Source organism: Vanacampus margaritifer, chromosome 13 (genome assembly GCF_051991255.1).
Source record: "Vanacampus margaritifer isolate UIUO_Vmar chromosome 13, RoL_Vmar_1.0, whole genome shotgun sequence".
Taxonomy (NCBI): domain Eukaryota; kingdom Metazoa; phylum Chordata; class Actinopteri; order Syngnathiformes; family Syngnathidae; genus Vanacampus; species Vanacampus margaritifer.
In genome coordinates, this window is record NC_135444.1 from 14,957,237 (window position 1) to 14,985,123 (window position 27,887).

The following is a 27,887-nucleotide window of genomic DNA, read 5'->3' on the forward strand; positions in this document are numbered from 1 at the left end:
ACCTAGCAACGACAAAACTAACCCAAAAGTAATTTTTATTATTATCAAGTAATTAGTAAATTGCCGTAGATTTTTAAAAAACAACAACAGTGGTCTTTTGGCATAGACTTTTATTCAGCAATACAATCAAATTTCCTTTCAGCATTCCACCTGCTGATATTGAATGGACAATTTCCAGTGGGAATTAATATTTACCAACATAAACATCAAACAACTAGGACTTAAAAAAAAAAAAACATGTCAAACAGTGGCATTAAAAATGTATTGACAATGATTTTGACAACAGGTATTTATGCAGCCCCCGTGACATTTGTTTTAAAACAGAAAAAAACACACAAAAAAAGGGCATATGACAACGATGATACCAACACTGATGAATGTCCAACAACTTTCAGTTAACTGACACCTCATTTTGTGGTGCACATCGAGGCGCAGTTAAAATTTAAGACGGCAGCGAAATATAACTTTCACGTCAAAGCTCCATAAAAATGAGTAAGCGCCCGCACATTTCATTGACATGATTGTCAAGAAAGAATAATACTAGAAATGTGATGTAAAATGTTCATTTTATCCAACATTGACTGTGACATTTCCTTTATGAAAAGTTCTGGATGATGTCACGCGACGTTTTGGAAAGGGGACAATTTAACAAGTTGCTGCCCTCCAGTGGCCATAATGGACACTGCGATTGAGTCAGTCTGCTTGTGTTTGGCCGGAAACGACAGGAAAGGCTCGTGTCCAATGTCCATCAAGAAGAAGAAGACCTGGGGAAGAAAAAATACTAGTTGCCGTCCGGCCTCGCGGCACCTGCGCTATACGCTATCCATGTCTTCACTGCCATTGCCTTCGTCCTTGAGGGCGTCGCCCTCGCCGGCCACCGCCGCCTCCTCTACGTGCGCTAACATATCGGCCATGAGTGCCTCTTCCAGACGCTTCCTCACGCTGTACACCAGCTCCTCCTGCTTCCTGGAAGACGACAGCACGTCCACAATTTGTCAGCACATACAAGTCAAGCTAGCCATTTTCTGTAGCCACTTAAATACAGTAGAACTTCAATAGCATTGGCATTTGTGAATTATTTCCACTTGTTCAAAGTGCAAAATGACGGCGACCAAACTAACCTGATGTCCTCATCGGTGACGATGAATGCCTTGCAGAGCGGCTGCGTGGTGTTGAGCCACACGCCGGGGTTCTTTTCCACGGCCGCCGACAGCTGACCGGTGATGGGGGCGGCGCTGGTGTGGAGCGCGCTTGCGATGGCCGACAGAAGTGTCTTGTCTGTGCAGCCTGGACCCACACCTGACAGAGCAGCAGTGCAGAAGTTGGGAAAGCGTCTTGATGTGTGCTTGTAAAGCCATGAACGTTTTTAGTTGTCATTTCTATTATGAGGTATTAATAAATAAATATAAAGGGGGCCTAGAATTGAGCTTTGCTTAGTAACACCAGTTTTCCACTGTTATGACAAGCAATGGTGATATTTTCCACACAAAAGTATGATGTAAAAATACGGATTTAGAACAACCAGTGGGTCGACAAGAACTCTTCAGTTTATGACGGAGTCCCGTTCCAATATGGCGGCAGTGTAACGTTAATGTGTATGTGTGTTTAAAGGCGCCGTAGTTACGTAAACGCAGCCATGAAGTCACTGTAGTAAACATTTGAATAAAAAAAACACTTTGAGGCTGCTGATTACAGAAAAACCTTAAGTCTAAATGTGTCTTGCCAACAAAATAAATATACCATATACCTTGGAGACCTTTAGGCAGCTCCATCGTTTTCACCAACTCTTCTGCGATGTCGTACGCATTCAAACCGCTTAACTTCTTCTCCCAAAATAGCTAGAAACACACAAATGGGGGAAATAAATAAATAAGTGAGCTGTCCCCGTTAAACCAAGAAGTGTAAATCCAGCGCACCTGACGGGGCTGGTCTACAGCTTTCTGTGGATCCGTCTTGACTTTGTTGCTGGGATGGTTGGTAACCTTGGTAACGGGCTGCTTAAAGATGGAGGCTGTCTGTCTGACAGGAAGTGACGTGTTCAGGTCCGGTTTACCCTTAAAAACGGTTGAGATGACAATCGTAAATCCATCAATTCCAACCGCAAATGTTTGTGTGCCATCAGCAAGGAGACTGGCCGACCTGCGGGTTCTATGACTGACATGAAACCTAACGAAAGCCAATTTTATTTCCAGACAAGCTAACTGTTAGCCAAGGAGTTTGCAACCTGCAGCACTGGAGCCATTGTGGCTCTGAAGTCGTGTGGCTCTCTATAAGAATTTGTAGAAATTATTATTTTTCTACATATTTATTGTTATTTCTAACTACAATATTCTTTAAATGAATTTAGATTAAAAAAAATTAAGTATCTAAAAATTGTCAGAGTCCAATTTTTTTATTTATCAAAAAAAAGAGATGAAAAGTTTATGAAAGTTTAAAAAAAAGAACAAAAAATGTAAATAAATAACCATGTGTCCAAAAATGAAGAGGAATAGCAGAAAATTACCATAAAATGTCCATGAAATTGCAAAAAAATTCAAAGAATTGAATTATTTTTCTTAAAGGCAAAAAAATTTAATGTTTTAAAAGTATCCATAAAGTCAAAAAAAAAAGAAAGGCAGAAAATTACTATAACATACAACAATAGGAATTGCCACAAAAAAGGCAGAAAATTATTATTAGTTTTTATAAAAAGGCAGAAAAGTAAGCAAAAAGTGACTTTAAATGTTCAAAAATAAATAAATCCCGAAAATTACCATAAAATGTACACAAAATGGCCCAAAAAGTCAGAAATTTGTCAGCAAAAAAATAATTATTAAAAAATAGGAAGAATGCAGAAAATTACCAATGTCAGAAATTTAAAAAAAAAAAAAGGCAAAAAAAGTCTAAACATGTGCGAAAAATTACCTCCCAAAATTATCGAAAAATGGAAGACAAAAAGGTAGAAGAAAAAAAATCTCAAAGTATTGAATGCTGCATATTTTTCTGTTATAGTGCAGCTCTAATTAGCTCTCAGTCCATTAGACTAACACAGTTTTGTTCATCACAATGTTTAAATGCTTTGCAGCGCCTGACAGACCTATTTGTTATTTATTTGGCCTAAAATGGCTCCTTTAACAGTAAACGTTGCTGATGGGAGAGTCAGCATAAGCTTCTACTTTGTATTTTCCAGCAGTCTGGATGTCCTATGGCACCATGCTGCCTCCCAGAGGTCAGTCTTGGTACTACAATATATAAAGATGTTTCTATGGAGGCCGGAAAGCTCCGAGAGTTGGCTCACCTTATTCTGGTTGTTGTTGTCGTAGCGCAACCGTTGGCGGTTTTTGTTCAGCTTGCTCATCAGCATCTTCCCCGTGCGAAAGTCGAACGAGCTAAGGTCCATCTGGTTGCCGAGGTAACGAGCCAGCTGAGGCTTGCTCCGGAACTTCTTCCCAGACGGACTAAGCGAGGCAGCAGAGAAGGAAAAAAAAAAAACGTGAGGATGTTTTAAAAGATGATGCGTCTTCACATTGAACATTCAAAGGCGGGAAGCGGCGTACGGACAGATATACAACAACGACATGCAACAGGCACACATGAATCTGAATGGATGATTGAAACCCTGCACTCACGTCTCATAATGCATTAAAATGACCACTGCACACCACGTCCACATGATTTTTTTTTTCTTCTGAGGGGGAGCAAATGTAAGAAGAAAAAATGGAGCTGGTTGTAGCTCCACGCATGGGAGCGACAACTCAATGTACATGGGGTGTCAGAAAAGTTCCAGGACTGGAGTCTCAAAACAAACAAAAAAATTGTATACATCATGCATCAGGTGTCAAGCTGACAAGCAATAGGAAGAGAGAACCATGATGAGATCAGGGTTCCTGGAGAGAGTCATCCCAGCGCATTGCTCTTCAAGTATGAGCCAGAGACCAAACGCCAAAGACTTCAGTGGAAGAGTCCGACGTCACCACGGTGGAAGAAAGCTTGTCAATCGAAGTTGGAATCCAGTCGTGTTTTTGATATAAGGGGGGTATCTACCAAGAATGTCACCGTGATGGAAAAAAACTCAGTGTGATGTTTTGTCTTCTTCTTCTTTCCTAATCTCAAGGGAGTCATCAATTATGAAGACATGGATGACCTCAAGGTAGCCGCGACGATGGCGCTGTGGAAGATTTGGAGAAGAATCCTTCCAAGAGTGCATGGGAAGACTGGGAAGACTCAATGGGGTTACTTCCAAAGGTAAAACTCGTAGTTTGTAGTTGAAATACATCTTTTGAGACACCAAGCCTGGAAACCTTTCTGCCACACCTCATATGTTGAACATGACAGTTAAGAACCTGACCGTGCACGTCACTCATGCACACACGATGCGTCTTACGTCACACAATACAGGAAACAGAAGAGACAGGGTGGTGGGCCTACCACAAACTATACAACCGACCCGCCTCCCCCCTCTCTTGCCTCTGTTCCTCATCTGGCTCGTCTCCTCTGCTAAAGGAGAACACAATTCTGCCGTTGTTGGTTCGCTTCAGGTGAAAGGGTAGGGGGAATAAGGAGTGTTAACCGACGTCAACTCAAGAGGCCTGACGCTAGTCTTTCAGTCACCGACCCAAAACTTTGCACCCCAACTCCCCCTCTGAACAAAATAGTCCTGCGTGTATCCATCCGCGAACGCGCTCCCGCACACACTTGTAAGTTACGAAGTCGGATAAGTAAGTACCTAAAATAATAGACGTCGCTTTTCCCGGCGGACAAACCCGACTTTCTGGTCACTTCTTCCATTTTCCATCCCTTGGGGAGAGCAGTGCAATCCCACCTTTTCTTCTCCATTCTCGCGCACGAGTATAACTCAAGTTAGCAGTCTTAAAACAAAGTATTTTTCAGTTGTTAGCTTAGCGTCGACCATAGCACGAACATGCGCCGCGCCACCTGGAACGCGAGCTCGTCCGTGCTAGTTGGGGAGCTAGCTAACGTCTTCGTGCTCTTTGTCGTCGCGCAGATCGCTACGCCGCGGTCCTCGCGGCCACATCACTACCCCCTCCTCCCGCCCGGCTCGCCACAGGCCCCAGCGAGGAGCTCAGCTGCATCCGCGAGGAAAACAAGAGAACACAAGAACAGCCAAGGATGTCCCGGCTCAGGGAGGAAGAAGGAAAAGGACAAGAAGTTAAAACATAACCGATTTCGAAATAAAAGCAAATATTGAAACAAAAGTTGGCATTGAAACAGGAAAGTTCAGGACTGTCATGTGTTGACAATAGAAAGAAACGTCGATGAAATATAAATAAAAACAGCAATAATTATCACCACCCTACAGCATAATGTATTATGTAAAATGAATGTCTTTATTCTGACATATTCAGCAATTTCCATTTTTATCCCTGATTGAAAAAATTAGTAATAATTAATTACATTACAAAGTTACATTAGTATGGGGTGCATTACTCATTACAGTATGGCTATGCTAACCCAAAATGGGAAATGAGGTAGTTTGTATTAGAGTCAGTGGTAATAATGTAGATTTGAGGATAGATTTATCTGAAAAAATATAATTTACCCACCATGGTTCGACCATAGTTTCCACAACTGTAACATTGAATTTTTATTTTTAGGGAAATTAATATTTAGTTTTGTTAGACCTGCATTAGACAATGGAACTGAGTTATGTACCCTTATTTAAAACAAAACACCGACTTCCCAAGAGATCCAAAACTTTGGACCTTATTTTATGCACTCTTCCCACCTGACTTGCACTTTGCTATGAAAGTCTCCATCAACAGTCCACGTGGAAAAGTAATTGCCACAAATGGTAACTTCGTGTGTATATATTTTCTTAATTCACATGTGCATTTTGCAGAATAATTATGAACAACATACTGTAATAAACTAGCCTAGTAGTCCACAACGCGTCAATTTTTTTATTATGAAATACATTTCCGGAACTATCACAACCACTGTTGTTTACCTTGACGTTGGTGTCGGGTAGCAACAATGTTAACCGAAAGCAACATTTGTGATGTCTACTGCTCAAAATAGATGTGAATAGTCACGGTGAAGGCGTAGTGACAACAAATCACGCATATTTCATGTCAAATAAACGTAACAAGTGTGGATAAATGTGACTGTTTCGGTGCTCACCTTAGCTCTCAAGTTTCACGTCGTTACATGAAATTGGAGAGCCATTTCACCACAATGCCGACCGTTGTCACTTTCCTTTCCCCCCACTCATTTTATGAATGAACAAAGTGGATATTTTCCATCGAACGCGAGTTCCACGTTTCGTTTTTTTGCTCGAGGAGAAACACATCGTACATTAGCGCGTTTATTATACTGCGGAGGGGAAGAGGATTTGTTGTGCAGGGGTAACATATGCAGATCTGTCAAAATGGCACATTGTCGACGCGCCGCTACGACTCCACGCAAATTGCAAACATGAAAAGGATTACATTTGTTAACGTCGACATTGCAACGGTGCTAAACATACGTGAGCGAACACACCGTAGCATTGTTACTTGCACAGACATAACATACAAAACGCTAACACTATTCGCCGTATCGATGATCGAACATTCCTATTTACTGTTATTTCTGTATGACGAAAGGCATATTTTTAACGTTAAACGACACCGAGTCCGTTGCAAACCGTTCACGGAGGGTTGAAACGCCGTGCACGTTATGTACTTACTCGTTTTTATCCATCTTGAAGACTGAGGTTTTGTTCCTCTCGCTGTATTAAATCCCTTCTCTCCGTCCCCTCCCCTCCCCCTCTACCACTGGAGAAATTATCCACGCAAATTTCGCCGTCTGCTTGATAACGTAACTGTTGTGTCGGGGGGCAGAGGGAGGGGGGGGGGGGCAGAGGGAGGGGTGACCTTTATCAGTCCACCTATGTGACACAAGCATGTAAATGACACCAGTATTTATTTTTTGTTCATGCATGAAGTCAAGCTTCTTATTAAATAAGAGGACAGGAATGATGTCACATTTAACATTTATTCATATTGTATTGTATAGTCATGGATCAAAGCAGTTTTTATTATACAGAATGCATCATAACAAGTCCCCGCAGCATGTGGCTATCATCAACATCATCCCATTTTAAACTGGCCAAGTAGAAGGAAGTCCACTCTTGTCCACCCAGCTTGCTCCTGTAAAAGGCACACATCAGCAACACTGTATCATCGGGTTTTGCCTGAAATGGATTAATGGCATTTATATTAACTACTGCGCCACTAGAAACTGAATTTGATCACTTACTGTTGACTTTAAATTGTAAACATAAATAACTGCACACACAAAATGATTTCAATCCCATAATTTGAATCATTGTGTCCTATAATTTGAAATTAAATGTGCTAGTTTTGGAACAAATCCAATAAAATTCAGCGTATGTGATGATCAAATGTGATCATCAAAAAGGCAAATTATTTTTGTTTTGGTGATAAGACTCACAATTGCAATGAAAAAGTCTTCAGTCATCCTTGTGGAACTTGCCACCAATATATGGCACGTAGTCGAGGATGACCCGCCAGTCTGTGAAGTGAACCAGCGCTACACCTCCCACTGTCCCCCATGTCACCAAATTGGGTACCCTACATCAAGAAAACAATCAAAACACAATTTTATTTTTAAACTAGAATTAAAAAAAATATTTAGAGTTAAGGTTTGTAGTTTGCAATACGAAAAAGTTTCAGTGCACAACCACAAAAATTAAAAATAATACAGTTAAATTGGCAGTACGTTGGTGAGTGTTTAGCCCGTCTAACTCACAGTTGTGAAGTCAAGGGTTAGAAATAGGCCTTCCTGTTTGTAGTTAGTAGACTTTACGCAGATCTGATCATCTGGATCGGATTGGCAAATATTATGCATGTTATGCAGAATTGGTGATTGGTTATAATAATGCTATCATTTGCTGATATCGAGACGCAAAATATAACATTACCGCAAACAAAATCTTGTTCCCGCGTGGGATGCTCTGTTCTGCCACTGTTAATATTCCAAGAGTTCTCATCATATTACAGTCAGATTTGTCCCCAATTGCTGTGTAAACAATTCCCCCCCAGGTATTTCAATATATGCAAATCTTATCTATTCTGGGTCGGGCCTGTCCCAACCCCCCACAAACAGTAGGGGATTGACTGTACACAGTGTACAGTAAATAAACAACTTGTTTAAACATATTGTGAATAGATAAGTCTATCTTCTGATCAGATCGGTGATGGGTTTTCTTTTTTTTCCCTCTCTCACTGGCTTCAAAATCCTTCAAAATGTTTTCTCTGCAGTGGAACCCCAAATACTCACAGATCTTTGTCTGACAATTTTTTTTAAAACGTCTTTATTTTATTTTGGGAGGCAACCCCCCATTTTTCGTGGAACATGTATATTAGTGATCTATCAGCTTTATTTGTAGGATTTTTAAGCGTTTACAGTCTCTCCATCAATTAAATTGCCCAGCCCTACTCTATAGCGTCAAGCAAATCTGAACATAAGAGCAGAACATTTAAAAACATCTTCATTCTAATAACCTGGCAATCGACTTACAAGACAGTATATTAAATCGATATAATAATCACATTAACACCGAATATCTAATTTGATAACGACTACGTTTGTTACTATTCTAATGTTAATTATTAGGCTAATTAGCCACGCAGGCGAAATCGGTACGAATGTAAACAGGGAAGCTAAGGTAAGTTAGCTTAGGTGTAGATGGGGTCGCATACAAGGACACAGTCGTGTTCACACGCTTGCGACTACAAAATAAATCGCATACGATGCAGAAGTTCACTACGGTTATTGGTTATACGTACCACGTCCGTAAAATCGTGACGTTCCGGGCACCAAATAATTTATTCAGCATTTTTTTGGACTAATCTGACCTCCCCTGTAGTACTTCTTTACTCCACGGAAGTGTTTACGCTAGTCTGAAAGGACCCCGGGCTGCCCCATTTATGTGCCTGATTAAAATGTCTTGACTCGGGGTCGTTTCAGGTCGTCGGGTTTCCAGCACGTTTGACTGTACAAAAAATGATACTGATATGTTGGCTTCGAATGAGATAAGATGAACTATTTAGTTTACACATACCAGAACTACAATAGACCCTTTGTTAAAATGTTTTGCTTTATTTTTCATTTCAATGTACACAATTTCCAAAAACCAGACATAGGAAAAGGTATAATCTGTTATTAAAAATGGAACATTTATTGCTACATTACTGTTATATACAGGACAGTTCTCAACTATATTTATATATTTATATATATTTCAAGAGAGAGGCACTCTGGGGGTCGGGTGGCCCTGCCGGAGTCAGTCATGTCCTCGATCCACACAAGATGTCACGGGGCTGTCTTATGAATGTGATTAAAAATGGTTAAAAAAACAAATAAGGGAGGGACGAAACCAAGTAACAACTTATAACAAAAGTAGACCAAGCATGACATCTTGTACTGTGCAATGAATTGGAGTGTGTTTTGCTGTTTTCAAATGGTCTCCAAGTCAGATTTCTATCTTGAAACATCAATATTAAGTCAACCTATTGATGTTAGAATAATTCAAACATCATAGGTTTTTATCCCCCCCTCCCCACACCAAATTCACTAAAGAGGTTAAAATGGCATTGATTATGGAGTCAGTGCAGCGGTATGCACAGACACAGAAAATGCTGAAAGCTTCTAAAAAGCTACTTTTCTAAAACTAAAACAAGAAAAACACTCCCTTCGTTGAAAAACGCATGTCAAAAGCCTTAAGTTAATGACAGGTCAGAAAGACTTTGGACCCACAAAACAGCAGTTTGGACAAATAGAATCCAGTTAGAAAACAAAAGCAATAAAACAAGATCTATTAACACTTATTTTTATTTTATTTTAACTAGATACAGTGAAAGAAAAAAAATCTCTTATATAAGAGCTTAAAGTTCTTTCTGAAAAAACAAAAGCATTAGGAGAAGGGAGGGTGGGGGAATGAACAAGTACCTCTTTTAATCTCCTGATAAATGAAATGATATGGTTGACAAACGTAAATGAAAAATACAAGTTCAGGCACTGAAAAGGTATCACTCTCCCTTTATGACATCGTTAAGTCTTGAGGATGAAAAGGCCACACTGTTGATTTGTATAGGTCTTCTTTTTTTCTTCATCTTCGTCTTGTACACACAAAAGAACACCAAACAAAAAAAAAAACACAAAACGCTCTACCTGCCATCTGTGATTACATGTCGGTAGAACAAATTGACAACATGACATGACATGGGAATAACATCACAATAACACTGATTTGTTCTCCTCGTTAGCCATCACCTCACGCCAGAACGGCCGACGTTTGCCGCCTCTAACAGACGTGTGTTTTGCACTGGTGGAAGAAAAAGGGTGAAATGAAAAACAAAATTCATTGACACATGAAGGCGATCCACATTAAGTATGGTGGCTACATTCAAAGAACCAGTTGCATAATTACTGTTCACCCACACCGACTCCGCATTTATCCTCAGTGCCCCCCCAAAATAGGTAAAGAAAGAATTCAGAGTAGCCTTCTTCAACTCAAACAAGAATTAAAAACCTTCAAAAGCCTTTTCTCTGCCACCCTTGCTTCTATTTATGTTCAACATCCCCTTGTAAAGTTCATCTACAATACACTCTAAACTTCAAACTAATATTGCCATTTATGTAAAAAATCTACAATGTATAGGCTAACAAAAAATATATATTTTTATATATATTTAAATTTTTGAAAAAATGAAACGCATCAAGAGTAATGTACGGAGTGAATGTACACGTCACACTTTTCTCACTAAGAGGAGGAAGGAGGAGAAAGGCGAGGGGCGCTAATTCAATGGGAATGCTCGTTTCTGGAAAAGAAAGCCACCATGACACCAAAAAGGTCGACCAAAAGTTCCCTCCATAAAAATAAGAGAAAAAAAAAAGAATTTTAGTTTTTTTTCCAGAGTATCAATTCGGGGGCAAATGAACCATAGCCCTCAAGTTTGCTGGCATTGTCGGTGAGCCATTTCAAAGAAGTCCCTGCTTCTCTGTGAGCGCTTAAAATGGCTTCTTTTGTTTTTCCACCCAACTTTACACAACTGTGCTTTGTCTTGCTTGTGTGTGCGCTTTAGTTGCAAAGCAGTAGAGACACCTGAAATCACATTGACAGCTTTAACATTTCAATTTGCGCTCCCAAAAAAGTGGGGGTGGGGAAAATGAACAGTTTAGTGGTGAGTCCTTATTCCAGGGTGTCCAAATGCCTTGTGGGATACGAGCGGTCTTCGTTTAAGAGCGCTGCATTTGGATTGTCCAGAAATGGCCAAGCAATTGCTGATTAAAAAAAAAAAAAGGGGGGGGGGGTAGAGAAAAAAAAAAGTCACTGAATTTAGGCAATTCAATTATGGGCTTGGTTACATAACATATGTAAGACTGTACCATCACACTGGGAATGACATACATTAAAAAATAATTGCTCAATACACGTAAGCAATCCCTCACAATAAATGTTCCTCATATGTAAAGCAATTTGCTTGAATGTCAAATAGAAAACATTGTGTAACATTGAGGCACAAATCTATGATTCAATTTGTGTTTCTTCCTTTCTCTCTCGTTCACCAGAGCAACTCTCGGCAGTGTGTCAAAAGTCCCAAATTGTGGCAGGACAAAAAAAAAAAAAAAGTTCTCTGGTGTTCAATCGTATTGTTTTTGTACAGATATATATAAAAAAAAAAAAAAAGAAAGAAAGAAAAAGAAAAGTTTTTCACATTTGAGCTTGTAGTCATGTTGGAGTGCGACAAACAGGCTGTGTCCATTTTGGCAGTTTGCATGAATGTGTGTGTGTCTTGAAACTTGAACGGACAATACACAGACATGTCCACATATGCGCGCACACACACTGAGAGTTCATAGGTGGAAGAAATCTGTTAAGGCCACATCCTCTGGGAGCCAAGGAAACACCACCACATCTGGAAAAAAAAATACAATTTAAAGAAGCAAAGCTTAACACAGCACAACTTCTAATATCACCTTCAAATTCGGAATCAGGCCAAATTTCAACCTGAATAAGCATCCAAAGGATTATTTTCAACAAGTGTTTTGGCTTTTTTTTTTTTGGCTTTTGTATTTATAAAACAATAATAATAATTGAATATCGTTCCCTGAAATCCCCTGAAATTCCCAATGGCCACCACACCACCCTCGCATGGCATACAGGGATTAACTTTCTCTTTCCACTTGTATAAAGTTACAACTGTTAAAAAGTTCAAATATCAACACTTAAGGCCTACCTGGTGTTACATGTGACCAACTGGATTGTGGCCATCTCCTCCAATACTTGGGTGGCCTCCTGAGAGCTGCATGGGCGCATCACCCACCACCCCGGACACCTTTTCCTCCTCACGGCGTTTTAAACACGCCGCCTTGGGGTTCAGGTTACGCTCTGAACCAAGGCGAAAAGGTGGTACATTAGTGATAGATTTAAACAAAACAAAAATAAAACATTTGCAATTATGGCGGAAACTGACCTCTGACTTGTTGTTCTAAATTGAGTATGACGTTGACGGCTTGATGCAGGATGAGAAGTTTGGTTTGAGGTTTGTCGTGGCTGAGATGCAGCTGGCACATCCTCCCGAGTTCTTTGAACGCCTCGTTGATGTCCCGGACCCGCAGCCGCTCGCGGGCGTTGTTGGCCACTCGCCGTTCCCGCTCGCGCTCCATCTTCACCTCGGGCGGGAGGTCCTCGTCGTCTTCGTCGTCCTGACTGGAGGGAGACGGCGCGGTGAACATCGAAACAAACCTAAGAATGCTACATTTTGGTGACAGTAACATTTGGCGCCAATCTCCAGATTATGCATCCGGTGAAGCGGTGCAATTACAGCAACACACATTGGACTCATTTGATAGATAAGCAGGCCTCTGATATGCTTTAATTTACAAATCAAGTATGCTTTGTAATCTGTAAACCAATGCGAGCAAAATGGCCAATATAGTTGATCACATAGTATGAACCTAAACACGGGAGGTTCATCATGTTTAAGCAGCTTGAGACAACAGCTGCACCAGCGTGCGCTTTGCATGGACGTGCGGGAGGAGCCCACAAAGCACAAGAAAGGGATTTTCTACTTGAGAAACTTACTCATCTTTCGGGTCTGAAAGGCTAGAGAGCATCTGGAGGGTCAACGCCTCCTTTCTGAAAATTGTGACATAAAGGGAGGGGGGGGGGTGTCAACGGCATTAAACAGCTAACATTGCCAACCAGGGCGACACAGAATTTAATTTGAATGACTTATGATGCCCTTTATGAGAGACGGATACCAGGAATTTTTAGAATGTGGAGGAAAAAAAAGAAGAAAATCTCCCTTTTAGTTTCTTAAACGGTAAACAACTAACTACCTACCTTGTTCGACTGCGTGCTGCTTTGGAATCCTTCTTTTCATCGTCGGATTTGTCTGCGCTGGACGAGTTTTCATCATCCTCCTTATCTTCCCTTTTGATGTCCGAGCTGCTGGAGGAGTGTGTGGATCGCGCGATCCCACCAGGAAGACCTGCGCATGACAAGCGCACTTGTGTGTAATGTCATGCGTTTGCACTGTATTGCTGCTTGGGCCCGACTTACTGCTGAAGCCTTCCGGCTGGCCAACCGACGGCGTGGACCCGGACGCGTGATGACCGTGCAGAAGTGTGCTGCTGGGCGGGAGGCCAGTGGGCTCCTCATGTTTCCCTCCCTGTTAAATAGATGGATAGGGTAGCTATCATTAATCCTGTGAGGTGGAGAAATGTCTATGCTGGCATGTGGAGACACTCTTCCACTGTTTAGTACAGGGGACCTTCAGTTTATGACTAATGTTGACTTGATTTAGCTCAACTCTACTCACATCGTCTTCCTCATCAATTTGGAAAAGTAAGAAAGTGTGAAATCTCACTGCATTGAACGCAACTGTCGGAATGATTCACGCTTGAAACCCTGTTTGATCACATAATAAAAATAATACTTAGTAACTGGTCTACCTTAAGTGTCAAGAGCAAGCAGATATGTCCAAAGTAAAGTGGCCAAATTACAAAAATATACAACGTGACGTTGTGAAAATGATTATGTGGAACCAGCAACGGTGAAATTTGTACAAGTTCTATTTTCTTGCAGTTTAACAACTCTCCACCAGATGGCAGAAGACATTTGATCATCATACCTATTTCCTTCATTCCTTGACCCTTTTGAAACGGAATACAGTCAAGACTCCTTTTAACCCATTACGGCCGGGAGCGCGTGACAGCACTTCCACCGTTAAAGCCGGGAGAGCACCTTGCGCCCTTTTCCCTTTAAACTCGGGAGAGCGGATATGTCATTTTGTTGTGTTTTGACCAATTCTTGGTTTCTTAGCCGATGAAATGCATCCGAATATGCACGATAGGGTGACGTGGGCCTCATAGCATGTCCTGGAATTTTAATGCAGTGTTTATGGTAGATGCAGATTCGCGGGAGTTATTAAATTAATGACGCAATTGACGACGACGCGGGAGGAATTCGACTCAGTGTAACAAATCGACAGTGACATACTGTTAAGAAATATGTTTGTACACAATGAGGATGTTGAAAATTTTGACGACTTTGTAACGGAATGGACAACGAATAATTACCCCGATCCCCCGAGGTTATTCCAACTGCGCTCCAGTGTTGAAAGTATATATATATTTGGAGTTATACACCCGCAGATGCGACATTTGTTTGTTGATTTAAAAAAAATATATATTGAAGGTTTATAAAAATAAACTTAGGTTTGTGTGAACGCCACAAGTGAATTATTTTTCTATCTGCTTCAGGAGCTGAGATATCAATTATTTTTAATATTGTTGAATTTCCAGGAAAACTTCAGGTTTTCGGGGGTTAATTCAAAAGTCCTCCATAGGTTTTAGAGGCATGTTTTGCCAGGTGCTTTAGGCCTTAATGGGTTAAAAGGATATAAATTGCAAAATATGCTGCAGTTGGGTCTTGTAAGCGTGACAACAGTCAGTCTATTTCTTCAGAAGCTACCCCATCTGAATCCACAGTATGTAGTATACCTACAGCAATCTTGTCCTTGAAGAAAAGCTTTTTACAATAATCAACATTATGTACATAATAAACAATTATCTGTGGATTTGTCGAAATGTGCCTCAATAGGAAAAGCTAGTAGGTGGCTGACCATAGCAGGATGTCTGTTGCTGAGAGCGAGGCTGGCATTGGGGAAAGCTGGAGAGAGGGATCCAAGGCCCCCGTTGTGTACTGCAGACAGAAGGCTGTGCATGTCGGGGTGGGCACCATCTAAGCCGGGCCCTTGGCCTACAGCATGGTTCCGGAGCACATGGATGGCCTCCTCCAAACAGTCCTCCATTTTACTCTGCTATAGAAATACATATGATGTGGCTTGAAGCTATTGCATCAATTTTGATTCTGTAGCATACCAGTGCATGTGGTTGCCCTTCAAAAGTGGGTGTGGTTGGTCTTTGCCACTGGGATTGAGCTCCTGCACAGATAAACATTAGGCCAATGATAAATGCTCATTGTTAATGTTACACCAGAGGGAGCTGTTGAGGCATATCTGCTATACACAACATTTATGGTTGCCCAAATGACAAAGAATAAATCACTGTGTATTGAGAATAATTCACAAATCACAACAAAATAAACGTTAATGTAGGCTTAAAGATAACCAAATTACTACACGATTATATTATGCACATGTAGAAGAGTTAGTTAGACTTTACCTGCAATAGCCTGAGGAGATCCGGGAGTAGAAGGAGCCGAGGAGAAGTTATTACTGTTGTGGTCCGACGGATAAATCTGAAGCAAAACAAAAGCATTAGAAAGACAAACTAATAAATATGGACTTTCAGATCCATTAATCAAAACCAACTTTAACTGATTGCATACAAAGTGGAGCTATAAAGTACTTTCTACATGAATACCAGTGAGATTACAAAAGCTCACCGAGGCGAGAGCCTTTCCGATTTCGTCTCCGGAACTACCTGCCGTGGTGGCTCGGTTGCCTGCTGCAACAAATACAAGCAAGTCATGTGATCTGAAAATATCAACAAAAAAAATAATAATTGTAAGAATTAATTTGTTACCCATAATGGCTTCTCCGTTGATGGCGGGCGTGTGGTTGTAGGTGGTGGGGGCAGCGTGGAAGCCGTTAACTTCGCTGGCGCGCAGTGGATAATTCTGTGTGCACAGATGCAAGGAAAGGGTATATTAGGCCGCCCCATATGAAACAAACAACATACTCCCAAAAAAAAGACTTTATGTGTGACAGCATGGCTCAGAAGTAAGAGTTAGTATTGTGGTGAACGTTGAAGAAATGAAGGTCTACCAACCATCCTGTCTTGTGGGTTCAGTGATGAGAAGGAGCCTGGTGGTCCAATGTGAGGGGAGTTGCCTAACATGGCCGAGTAGCCAGTAGATGGCCAAAGGTCTTCTGCCAAGGGGCACACAAGAATTCATCCTCGTGATGCAAGAATGATGGAGTAGATCACCAAAAGGGACGTCAAGTGAGTTCCTACCTTGCATGTAGAAAGAGCCCGGGTAGACTGTACCGGGCTTACCGCCAGGATAACCTCCATTGTCTCTCGCATACTCGTCACCGGATGTGGACGCATATACCTAAAACAAGCACAGAGAGAAGTAACGGTGAGGCTCAGCTTATTATCGTTTTCTGCCCACACACTAACGCTAGCTTCCAATGGCCACAAGATGGCGAGAGGGAGTCTGCACTGTGGAGGAAACGCAGCGGCCATGGCACGCTGGGCACGGCTAAGGCTTGGATCCCGGTACACAGCGAGCGCTTCCTCTTCCTCCCAGGATCCCGATGACATCACACAGGCTGGCCAGCAGCCCTCCCCAGTAACACACGCATACACATAGCGTGTGTGTGCCCCCATAGAGCGCCAAGGCACGCGTGCCATTCTCTGAAACAAGCGCCATCGCTTTCTGTAAGGGTTGACTTGTAGAGGGGATCACAACTGACAACCCTGATGAGATAAGACTACAGTTCCTTACAAAACTGCCTGCTGAGTTTCTCAGTACTCTACACAAACTGAAGACAGACACGAGGAACCCCCAGATTGTCAGAATCATCGGCGACCTCTCAGTCCGCCTTTCCCCCCTTCCGATTGTGTTGCATATGGCAGGATACAGGAAGAGAAGAAGAATGGAGGCTACGCTGCTAAGAATGCTAATCCAGAGAAGGGATTTTTTTTCTGTAATTTGATTTAACAGGGAGAAGTGGAAAGGGAATGGAGAGATGCACTTCTAATTACAGAGCCATCTGCCTGTTCCTGGACCACATCCAACTCCACAGGCAGCTGGGCTGAGGAGAAGGAGCGAGGGGAGGGAGGGGGAGCGATGGGGGCTGGGATCCAGTCTGAGGGATAGTGAGAGAGAGAGACAGAGAGAGAGAAAGAGAGAGAGAGAGAACAAGCAAAAGAAAGAGAGAGACTGCAGTGGGTAAGGGGGTGAAGGCGTGAGATGGACGATTGGGGGGGGGATGAGGACCCTGATGATTTATGAAATGGGTAGATAGATAAGGGGTGTTGAGGGAGGGGGCCGGTAGAAGGTAATCTAAATGACTTAAACAAAGCTTGATATGGCCAGGGGAGTGTGAAGGAAACGGGGGATTTAACATGATCACTGTTAATTCGGGGGGAAAAACATGACTGAGATGGCTTCATCTAACAATGGGCTTTGAGTTGCGCTTTCATGGGGAACAATGTCACGTGAATCCTGTTGCTCTACATGGCAACGGAACTACACTATGACTGGTGCGATGCGCCGTAATTATATTCTCGGGAAGAAAAGGGATTTCTAGGCTAAAATCCTCAACTAATAGGGCTTTAATGCAATTCAGGTTATGACCGTACAAAAGGGGTTTCTGCTAGGAAAACACTGGTGGGAGTGGATTCAGATTAACGTCCAAATAAACTCAAAGTGCTTTATTCTTCCACCACACAGGGCGTTGTGGTTAGTTTAATGGGCAACAAGGATAGGTTCCTTCTCTCTGCTTCCAGGGAGTAAGAGAGCTCATGTGAAGCATGAATGGTCTTTACAAGGAGAGTGTTTCCTAATTTGCTAAATATAAAGTACAAATGGGGTTGGCATGGGGTGTCCACGCGAGGCAGGCACGGAGGCAGTGTGGGAGCACAGGATCATCATTGGCAGCCATTAATCTGGGCTCAGACACGGGGGCTAAGAGGCCTCGCAAGCACGGTGCCTCACAACTGGGTCACTCACAGGGGGGAGGCCCACCCAGGCCATCATGTGCTGAGGCGTAGTAGGCGGGTTGGCTGTGGTGGTGGTGGGGGGGAAGGGGGGTGGGGGTATTTCACACACACAGACATCTCATCATTTGCACTGAAACCACGCGGCCATCGTTCACACCGCAGGAGAATGACTGAGGTTCAGACAGTGAGAATACGGGTGGCGGGGTGGGGGTGGTTGCGTTGAAATCACACTCACTCTGTGTGTGATACAGATGCAGAGGAGAAGTAAGTGTGTGGTTTTCAGCAGCCACTTCAAACCGCCAGCACCCACAGGTGGAGGACCTGGGGTGGGGGGAAAGCGGGGACACAAAACTTCACAGTGTGACACAAAACTTCCTAATCAATTCGCTAGGTTGTACCAACTCCATCTCACAGCAACAACGAGAGACAAAATCCAGACTGTTTACGCTAGATTTAAACTCATGCCACATTATGCATCCATGGCTATGCAATTTGTGACCTGGCCGACCAGAAAAATCAGCTTCCTTCTCGCTCTGACAAAACACAAGCAAGTCAATTATCATGTAACCTCATGACAAAATGTGAGCAGCACCACAATATTAGCTGCACCTGCCCAAACTAATGATACAATTACTGATAAAAACCGTAACTGGGATTATAAAGATCTATTTTGATGTCCATTATTAGTGATGTGTTAATAATAAGTTAATTATTATGGTGTCCAAATCATACTGAGGGGCATTAGTTTTACTTTCATGTAGCTAAACAGGCTAAGCAGATCAAAAACACCTTGCAGTATGGATCTCATGAGTTTTCGGTATGTGTTCTTGCCAATCTCCCTCATCATCCTCAGTAGTGAGAGGCAAGAAAAATAAAGTGTTCTCTGTGCTAGGTTGGGCACAGTAAACCACCACGTGACTCGAGACAATTAAAAAGTAGCAATCCTGCGGCGCTGAAAATGAACTACAGTAGTTGAAGCGGTGCGACGAGGCCGCATAGTAATTAGCGCACAAGACTACACTCAACAGTCTATAAAAAGGGGAGTGATGTGGGCAACTGCCGATTCGCTGACTGTATAGTCAAACATGTAAACATGACTTGCATTTCCAACTATGTGTTACGCATCGTGCGCAAGCGCCATCAGCTGCCGGGAATTCTGGGCGCACTGACAAAATCTGGTACAGTGACCCGTTGTACAAATTTGGGGTTTAACCACACAAGCAACAACTGGAACAACATCTTTCCGATTGGATTGGTATGAAAAGTGCGAGAACGGTGAATGGATGGAAGACTCAAAGACGCACGTGGTAGAAGTTGAGCTTGATAAATGTTGATGTCAGCTCACTGTGGGTCTTTACCCCGTCTGTCACATAACTGCTCAAGCGGAGAGGAGAAAGCAGCGCATGTGTTGGTGTGTGTGTACAGAGAAGGAGAGACAGGGAGAGGTGTGTGTGTGTGTGAGAATAGAAAGAGAGAGCAGAGAGGAAGAAAGAAGGTCTCACCGAGGAAGGAAGGCCAGGGGGTTTCCGAATCTTCTTTGGCTGAGAGTCTGCATGCATGCAGAACGAGGAAACAAAGAAACAGGTAAAAAAGTGCGCCAATATACAAGCATCAATGTCAGCACAGGTGCTTTATCTTCATGGGCCTGCTACAATTGTTAACAGAACACAATTGCAGCATTGTGGCGTGTGCCAGTGTTTGTATGTCTGACTGTCAGAGAAAAAAAAATGTTGCCAGACATTCAATGGTGCATGGCATTGTGGGTTATTTTTTGGGAAGACCAAGTATTTTAATCAAAAAGGAAATGAGTGCAACAATGCAATTTGGCATCTAACTTGTACAGAATTTTTTATGATGCGATCTGTGACTGTATACTTGTTATCTTACCCAAGCCTCCATCAGGCGGCCGCCTCCGTGGATTGTTTGGGTAGGATTGGTAAAACTGGGAGCCTGATTTCAGACCAGAGGGGGACATGGCATCTGGGCTGGGCATTGCAATTTCGCTTGGGAGGAAACCAGGCTGCGAACACAGAGGTGTGGTTATATTCAAGGCATAAGATTGACGCGTTGACATGACACGTGGTCCAATTATGCATACGAGTGGGAAGCCTCTTTTGGTCGCATCATTACAATATTTGAGCAATTAATTTAATTTAATTTAATTAAAAACAACTAAAATAGTTAGGCAAGCTAATGTTAGCCTTGTTGTTGTTGCAATACTGGTATTAAACTCTATAGTCTCGATTCAGTTTTTCACTACCCTCAGTCTTCTTGGATTAAAATGTCTCCTAACTGTAGCCACATGATAAAAGGAAAATATAGAAGACTGCGTTCTCCTCCATTGTTACTTTATTTGTGTGTCGGCATCTGACAGATGTGGTTTTTGCAGTTTCATACAACACTGGTGGAAAAAAGTGCGAGGGTTTAAGGCGTGGAGCACAAGACATTAGTTTCCACTGACTGATTGACAGACACATTAATGTCCCGTGCTTTGTTCTGCTACAATGATTTACATAGCTGGCGCCGATGTTGCGATCACGCCCAAAACGCCAAACTGAATTTAGGTGGAAATGCAGCTTTAAGATGTGCAACTTACCTGGTTTGGAAATGGAGAGTATGGTGGCCGCTCATTTTTACCTGAAAGATCAATTGCTACGTCAATGTCTTACAACAAAACAAAGGCCAAAGGCAATCATTTGTGCTCAATTAAACGAAAAAGGGGTTTTGTGAAAAGTAGAAAAACTCCAGAGATGCCCTTCCCCTTCTTTTAGTACGCTCAGTTGCATAAAGCTGCCTGCCAGATAAAACCCGAGGGAAGCTTTCTGCTTCACTGCCCTGACACTCAACCAATGAACACACGCGCACGCATGTGGTCACATTTGCAAAGAAAAAAGTATTTCTGGTCATAATTAAATATTCCTAATATGTTGCATTTTATGAATTACAAAATACATGAATAAAGAATAAATTGTTAATTATCAAGACATGACTTCACAATATAAAGTTCATACCTGCAATCCCCGAACTTATGAAAGGAGAGGCCAAGCCTTCATGTTCACTGTAGTGGGATCCTTCCCCGTAGCCCTGCAAGGACACATAGCAGGAGTCGGATGAGAACATTTAAGCTCAACAGGCATGACAAGCACTCTTCCGGGCCATCCGCATCATGTTGGCACACCTACCGGGCTTCATGGTTACCCTTCCCTCTGCTTAACTCGCAGGACCAACGCCAGACAAATCTGCATTAGCTCGGGGGATTCGGAGCGACTTTCTTAATTATCGACGAGTGCTAATCAAAGCAATGCTGCGTGTACCTCAGCCCTTGTTCCTTATTTCTACACAGAGTTGTGCCAAGGCAGTTAACGGCGGATGTGAGGCAGGAATTACCGGTGGGCTTCCACAGAGGTTTTGGGCTACTAAATGGCTTGCCAACACATGAGTCTGAGCCAAGGTTATTAGGTACAAAGTAGAAGCACAACTTGACATCAAATGCGGCGTGTGGCTTCAAAATGCACTCAGCCGCCTCGATGCTTGGTGAGTGTGATTGGCAACAGCAGTGATTTACAAAATATGCGCATGTGACAAGATCATAAAATTCCATTTAGAGCTTACCCGTCCTTGGCTGAAAGAAGGACTGTTCTGTTCCGCCGAACCCCAGGAACCAGAGCTGCTGCGCTCATCTAATGCTAAAAAAAAAAAAGGGACATTTTGTTTAGACCAGTCAAATGCGCCAGAGAAAAGCAAACAAAGCCTGAACATTTTATTAATGAATGTGTCATTGAGGTTGGAATAACATTAAGGGACTGTGCCATCATGCTCTACTCAACATTTTAGGTCCTTAAGTGGCCACAATGGGCACACATGGAAACCATGAGAGAATCACTAACGACCAAATAAGCTGCTGTTGCTTTTAAGATGGAATGTAATGTACAAAAAAAAAAAAAACACACACACAGGAAAGGCTTCATAATGTAGTCATTAGCGTTCATTACAGCCACTGGAAAATAGGAAAATTAAACATTCCTAAATGCAATCTAGCAAAATGATATTACTTTAAGTGAGATGGACACAAACCAAAACAAGATGCAATGACAAAAAAGAAAAGAAAAAAAGAAAAGACGCCATGTGCTACACAAAGGAAACAGTCAAAGCCAAAGGCTGGTGAAGCTGAAAACTCCTCAAAATACCCCCATCATCCGCTTTTCCCAGTCTTGTGCACTAATGCTATCCAGGCTCTCTGGAGACACAAGGCTTAATTGCATGCTGATTTGCATAATTGTGCATATTAATGCAGCTTGCTTATGAATATTCATGTATTCTTTGATTTTTATTTTTTGGGGTGCCTAATTAAAAAAATGTGTGTGTGAGAAAGCAAGCGAGTGGAAGCAGTACGTAAGCAGGGGGGGAAGGCAGAGGGGTCTGGGCGAGATCAGCAGCCCGGCTGACGAGCGCGGGAATGAGTGATGAGACTAACAGAGCGGTGCAAGCACCTACACATGCTGCGACAGCCGTGATCTATGGCGCCCATGCAAGTGGCACGGAGAGACGGGCGAGCGGGGAGGAGAGGGAGACCTCGGAGGATCAGCCTCAGAGGAAAGGCCACAGCACTAATAAAAGCACCGCCATCAAACACACAACAGCGGATGCCAGGCAGAAAAATATGCCCGAGCAACAGAGGAATTCATATTGGCACGTTTAACTCGTCCATAACATATTTGCACTCTTTGTTCTAAAACTAGAAATGTATGGTCAACCATAATGCATCCCGCAGGGGATGTCGGTTTTACACTCCCAAAACAGCACAGTGGAAACTGCAAAAACTATGTACTGTATGTAGCAATGCACACAGTACTGGATGTAACAAGCCGCCAAAACGAGAACAGGAGTAGGAAGGACTCCTGGCGGGTACTACGACGTCAGAGCTAAGGCACAACATCATGTATGTGCCAATGTGCGAGCAGCACACGTTTACATCACCCGTATGCTATTAACTCTGCAAGTTTGGAAACCTCGCCGTTCGTAAAAATAGTACCCGCTTTTGCCAATAGTAAATCGATTACAATCATGCCAAACCGAGTAGATACCGCACATTGGTTTAATCAATTCACAACTGAGATTGGCACAAATAACAAAACATGAACATGTCTGGTGGCCAATGACTGTGCTCACACAATGTAACAGAACATGTTTTAATTGGTCACTGGGCAGTATCAACAGTACAAACATATTCACATTGCTCGCTTATAAGGTGTGATTTAAATTCATAACTTGTTTTTATTTTATTTTTTGTGTATTACGGCTGTATATGTAAAGCATCTTTTTGAAATTGCTTCTTAAAATAACAGCTGTGATCAAATAACTTGAATAGTTCGATAACAAAAAATTCTTATTAAAACAATTTGTGATTTCAAAACTTAGTATTCATCCAACTACAAAAGCTGCTCAACTACTTAAAAGTGTCATCGTAGCGTCATGTTCATTCATCCCTGCACTTTGTTTTTGTTAAGTACAAATTATGTTGTAATTATTATGCCTCTTGTATTTACTTATTTGTATATACACACACACTATATATATATATATATATATATATATATATATATATATATAAAAATAATCGACTTATAGTAGATCAATGTCAATTGACAATTGCTTGAACATTGTTGCAACTGCTAAAAATTTAAATTTCTCCGGAAATCCTGCAAAGTGAAGTTCTGCAAGGCCAACAAGTAAGAGCATAAAGTCATAATGATCTTTGTGTTTTGGATGCACCACCGCGCCACCTAGGACGCCTCCACTCAGCAAGCAGGGGGGCTGGAGTCAAAAGTAGAGTGGAAGCATGGCTGTGCAGTCTGACAACATTGTTTCACACTTACTGGGCTAATTAACTCGGAGGCAATTAAAAACAAGGTGGAGAACCGCTGAGGTGCCAATGACACTTTGCCTGCCAAGGAGAACCAGAGCTCAATGCCAGAGAAGAGATCTTTCTATTGTTGTTGACCTTTTGTAATCAATGCAAACACACCATGCCCAAACAGTGCAGTATGTGTGAACATTAAAAAAATTTTTTAAACCTACTGTCAAACAATCATATTTGTTTGTTTATTAATATATTTAAACTATCTCATGACATGGCCTTGCAAGTCACAGTGTAGAGTAGAGCGGAGGTAAAACATGCTAAAGAAGCTCGCGAGTGTCAACATGGATTCACATGCAAGCAAAAATTGGAAGTGTTCCAACTTTTAACAGTTCTTTTTTTTGTGAGTGGCTTCAACTACTAAAACAGAAAACGCATGATGCTGTGCTGCAGGTGTGCTGCACCACAACTGAGACAACATCAACAACACAGCTAGCATGGAAGCCACTGCAAGACCACTTTGTGTAAATTGACAAAGTTATTTGTTGTGGTCCAGGGGAAGTGAGCCGGTCACATCCCGTATGTGTGTGCGTGTGTGAGACAAGGGGGTTGGAGACATTGCCAGCAGCTGCAGAGGTGACAGAGAGGACGCCTGACTGCCTGCGTGCTTGGCCCACTCCCACCACCACACACGTCACACGACCGCCACTCCTCAAACATCCCAAATCTTCTTTGCCAGGGCTCTCCCCTCCACACGCGCGCACACACACACACACTGGCTCTTGAGGAAGGGAGAAAGACGCCTAATGCAATTAGCACCCCTCGGAGCACTTTTGTGTTAATGAATAGAAGTGGTCTGTAGGGCCACTGGGTTGCTTGCTGCCGTTCCCGCGCTGCTGGGTCACTCAATATACAAGCCGCTTAAGTGACGTCACACATGAACATTGTTCTGTAATGGCGACTATTGCGACAACCACATGAGCCCTTGCTTTGGTCCAACTATGGAATGCTTGCAATACTGACATCATTTTGCTTTTTTTCCATCCAAACAAGTCAAATGATTTTTGTCTCAGTCCACCTCACTTGACTTAACAGAGCAGCCGGATTTGAACGAATACAGGCATATTGTCATTTTAGTTGACTAAAACCACACAGCGTGTATATTGCACATTTTGGGAACGCAAGCAATTCTATAGTTTGACACAAAATATTAGTGAGGTGAGATAATTGATTAACTGAGGGTAGGAGGTGGTTGCAGTCCAATTTTTATGTAGTCATTTTTGTAGGTGTGTCATCCCAAAACAAGTGGCAGAGCAGCTAAATGTTAAAAATAAGAGGTAGTAAACAATAACAATTAGCTGCAAATTGGACCGCAACAGTATTGATATCTGCTCTGATGTTTGAGATTTTGAATCCTCCCTAATTATTAACATGTTAACATTCCATTAGCTGCCACAGTATGCACTACGCAGTGTCTATGTGGGCAGACTTCCTGGTGAGGAATTTGCATGGATAAGCATTTTAACACCATTGTGCTCCAGATCTCCAAAGGTGACAGCTTGCAGTGTATCGCATTAAAATGGGTGTCATTGACCGAGGGCCACACTTTGGGACGCGAGGACAAGAAGGGGAGGGTGGGTGAAGGAATTAACTCCTCACTTCTTAGTAATTGCCCGCTGTAATAGAAACAAACAGAATCCTGCCTTCCACAGACTGATCCCTCTATTCAACAATCTTCCACTCGGGCCACTCACTGCATGCTGGGCCAGTTTAAGAGCCGGCGAGCTGGGGGTGAGGCACATTGTCTCTGACTCAAGCCATTTCCTGCAGATCAGTGGGGGTAAGAGCCCTGCGCTGGGTTGGGGGAGGAGTGTTTTACACTTCAGGGTGGCGGTGGGGTGGAGGGGGGGGGGGGGGGTTGTCGTTTCAAGTCTATAAGCCTCCCTTTTTTTGCCTTTGTTCCTCCGTGGCCAAGTTCTCACTCTGGGAAACACTGGTGAGTGTGACTGGATTTCACACGGCAGGTTGGCAGGGTGACAGAGGAGCCAAAGGAACATGACTAAGTAATAACATTCAGCGAGAGAGTGAAAAAGAAAAGCTCCCTGGAAGTCCTCAAGCACTTCCAGGGGTTAACCAGCCGCTCATTTGCACTTTAAAAATTGGAAATAATAAAAACTGCCCAAAATGATGGCACAGATGTTTGAGCATAACTCATATTTACATACTTAACACTTGCTGGGTAAAGATGCAAATAAAGTGCTCTCTCACATTCAGTACATTTGAAGGTCAGTGAGGTGTTTAATGTTCCACAAAGACATGCGCACATCACGCATCGGTATCCCAAATATTTTTAGATGGAGAACCAAATTTGGTGCCTCTCCAGGACGCCAAATGACTCAAATACATCACACGCTGCCAAAATATTCGATATACAGTATACAGGGCAGGAACTTATGAGAAGAACACGAAAAAAAAGCGCCACTTGACACGACATTGTGTGACACTTCTGGCACAGGTAAGAGAAAAAAACATCTGTCAGGGGACCGGGACAGAGCACCCGAAAGAACTTTAAATGTTTACTAGGGGTGTGCAATAATCATACCTTAATACAATATTACTAGTGTATTTTTTTGGTGATAAAGATTTTAAATAGCGCAAAATGCGACATAGTTCATAGCTCTTCTGTTTCCACACAGCCCATTTAGCGGCGCACAACAACACGGGGCTCAGCCTTACTGGATAGGCCATAGCCGAGCCTGTGGCCAAATTCACAAAGCTGGGTCCTTCATAGGCCGAATTTGTCGGCTGCATGACGACACTCCGGACTCGACAGCACGCATGGACTTACACATGAATGGACTGTCAGTCAATGCGCTACCGACAAGCAACATTGACAATCCATTCATATGCAAGATCGTGTGTGCTGACGAGTCGCGCCGGGAGTGACGTCATGCAGCTGACGAATTCGGCCAGAGACTTTTGAAGCCGCTGGGCCGCCATCTTGGGACTCCCACGAAACGCATCTCGGCATACGCATTTGGTTGCAAAATGCCCACATGTGTAGCAGTAAACTGCACAAATCGCCAGTTTAAAGGCTGTGGACGAACTTATCACCTGTAAGTATGATTGAAATGGAAAGAAATTGAAAAATGAAAGAAAGAGATGATTTTGTTTTAAAGATGAAAGAAAAAGAGGATACATTCCGTCTACTTGTTATACATAGTGCCGACGCAGGCCCATAGTTTATAAATTATTCAGTTATTTTCACTTTGTTAAAATAAACTTTAAGTTAAAGCCAATTTGAGCTTTTCAAGTTCTGAAGCTATAATTTCTTTTTTTCTTTTTTTTTTTTTACTTATGTGCTGTTTATTTTAGGCAGCAACTTTTTAAAAAAAATATTTTCAGTTAAACATTTTCAAATAATGCTGATGTAATTTTTTAAATATCTATAACCGTAAAACCGCGTTTTTGTCTCAGACTATAATTGTACACCAAAATCTGAAAAACACCCCTAATCGCATCCCTGCATAGCAACAATATCGGCGAGCGAGAGCTGCAACGCAACGTCAAATTTGCCCTTAAATGAAGATTTAGTGCTCAAAAGTGGATTTGCCACTGTTGTGTGGAGGCGGTTTCTCTACAATAGGTCAGATACTGTACACAGCAAAATACAATTGATTTTTACAGTAAAACTGTTACCCCCCCTAAGATGGAGACACAACAAATGATTTACCACTGAAAGTTTAAAACACACGGCCGAATATGAGCATGCTATGAAGACACGTGAGGAAGACATGAAAACAGCGAGTGCACACGTTTC

General features: G+C 42.3%; 3 protein-coding genes across 15 annotated transcripts in view; all 3 read right to left on the reverse strand.

The window, feature by feature from the left end:
• Positions 1-93: 93 nt before the first annotated feature.
• Positions 94-6,814, reverse strand: mbd3b (methyl-CpG binding domain protein 3b). 5 transcript variants are annotated; one of them, XM_077584667.1, is made up of 7 exons: positions 6,668-6,705; positions 4,408-4,476; positions 3,278-3,437; positions 1,917-2,054; positions 1,748-1,838; positions 1,122-1,299; positions 94-966 (listed from the first exon to the last, which is right to left on the reverse strand). In XM_077584667.1, exons 1-7 carry the CDS (start codon positions 6,679-6,681, stop codon positions 813-815), a joined length of 804 nt encoding a protein of 267 aa, XP_077440793.1. In that variant the 5' UTR covers positions 6,682-6,705; the 3' UTR covers positions 94-812. The 5 variants fall into 5 exon arrangements, with proteins under 5 accessions (XP_077440793.1, XP_077440795.1, XP_077440797.1 ...); XM_077584669.1 differs by having other exon boundaries at positions 4,447-4,476; positions 6,668-6,696; XM_077584671.1 differs by lacking the exon at positions 6,668-6,705 and adding an exon at positions 4,675-6,661 and having other exon boundaries at positions 4,408-4,511.
• A 142-nt stretch (positions 6,815-6,956) lies between these two features.
• Positions 6,957-8,884, reverse strand: LOC144062678 (cytochrome b-c1 complex subunit 10-like). Its single transcript, XM_077584294.1, has 3 exons — positions 8,793-8,884; positions 7,435-7,574; positions 6,957-7,130 (listed from the first exon to the last, which is right to left on the reverse strand). Exons 1-2 carry the CDS (start codon positions 8,840-8,842, stop codon positions 7,454-7,456), a joined length of 171 nt encoding a protein of 56 aa, XP_077440420.1. The 5' UTR covers positions 8,843-8,884; the 3' UTR covers positions 6,957-7,130; positions 7,435-7,453.
• Positions 8,885-9,085: 201 nt separating this feature from the next.
• Positions 9,086-27,887, reverse strand: part of tcf3b (transcription factor 3b) — a 42,289-nt gene continuing 23,487 nt past the window's right edge. For 3 of the 9 annotated variants that reach the window (XM_077585150.1, XM_077585155.1, XM_077585149.1), the window contains 18 exons: positions 21,823-21,896; positions 21,222-21,294; positions 20,807-20,847; positions 20,098-20,230; positions 19,713-19,759; positions 16,495-16,594; positions 16,309-16,409; positions 16,063-16,156; positions 15,923-15,984; positions 15,700-15,775; positions 15,397-15,458; positions 15,138-15,335; positions 13,574-13,682; positions 13,355-13,502; positions 13,094-13,147; positions 12,483-12,754; positions 12,246-12,397; positions 9,086-11,924 (listed from right to left, as the gene is read on the reverse strand). In XM_077585150.1, the coding sequence (XP_077441276.1) occupies positions 12,252-12,397; positions 12,483-12,754; positions 13,094-13,147; positions 13,355-13,502; positions 13,574-13,682; positions 15,138-15,335; positions 15,397-15,458; positions 15,700-15,775; positions 15,923-15,984; positions 16,063-16,156; positions 16,309-16,409; positions 16,495-16,594; positions 19,713-19,759; positions 20,098-20,230; positions 20,807-20,847; positions 21,222-21,294; positions 21,823-21,896 (1,790 nt within the window). In that variant the 3' untranslated portion in view covers positions 9,086-11,924; positions 12,246-12,251. The remainder of the gene's footprint in view (positions 11,925-12,245; positions 12,398-12,482; positions 12,755-13,093; positions 13,148-13,354; positions 13,503-13,573; positions 13,683-15,137; positions 15,336-15,396; positions 15,459-15,699; positions 15,776-15,922; positions 15,985-16,062; positions 16,157-16,308; positions 16,410-16,494; positions 16,595-19,712; positions 19,760-20,097; positions 20,231-20,806; positions 20,848-21,221; positions 21,295-21,822; positions 21,897-27,887) is intronic. The other 6 variants (XM_077585152.1, XM_077585151.1, XM_077585154.1 and 3 more) reach the window with 6 other exon arrangements.

Coding starts and splice junctions, on each gene's coding strand:
- mbd3b (XM_077584671.1), bottom strand. CDS start 4,815: ATGGAGAAGAAAAGGTGGGATTGCACTGCTCTCCCCAAGGGATGGAAA. Junction 4,512..4,674: donor TCCGACTTCGTAACTTACAA/GTGTGTGCGGGA, acceptor TTTCACCTGAAG/CGAACCAACAACGGCAGAAT. Junction 1,300..1,747: donor GCTGCCTAAAGGTCTCCAAG/GTATATGGTATA, acceptor CTGCTCTGTCAG/GTGTGGGTCCAGGCTGCACA.
- LOC144062678 (XM_077584294.1), bottom strand. CDS start 8,842: ATGCTGAATAAATTATTTGGTGCCCGGAACGTCACGATTTTACGGACG. Junction 7,575..8,792: donor GTCACGATTTTACGGACGTG/GTACGTATAACC, acceptor TTCTTGATGTAG/GGTACCCAATTTGGTGACAT.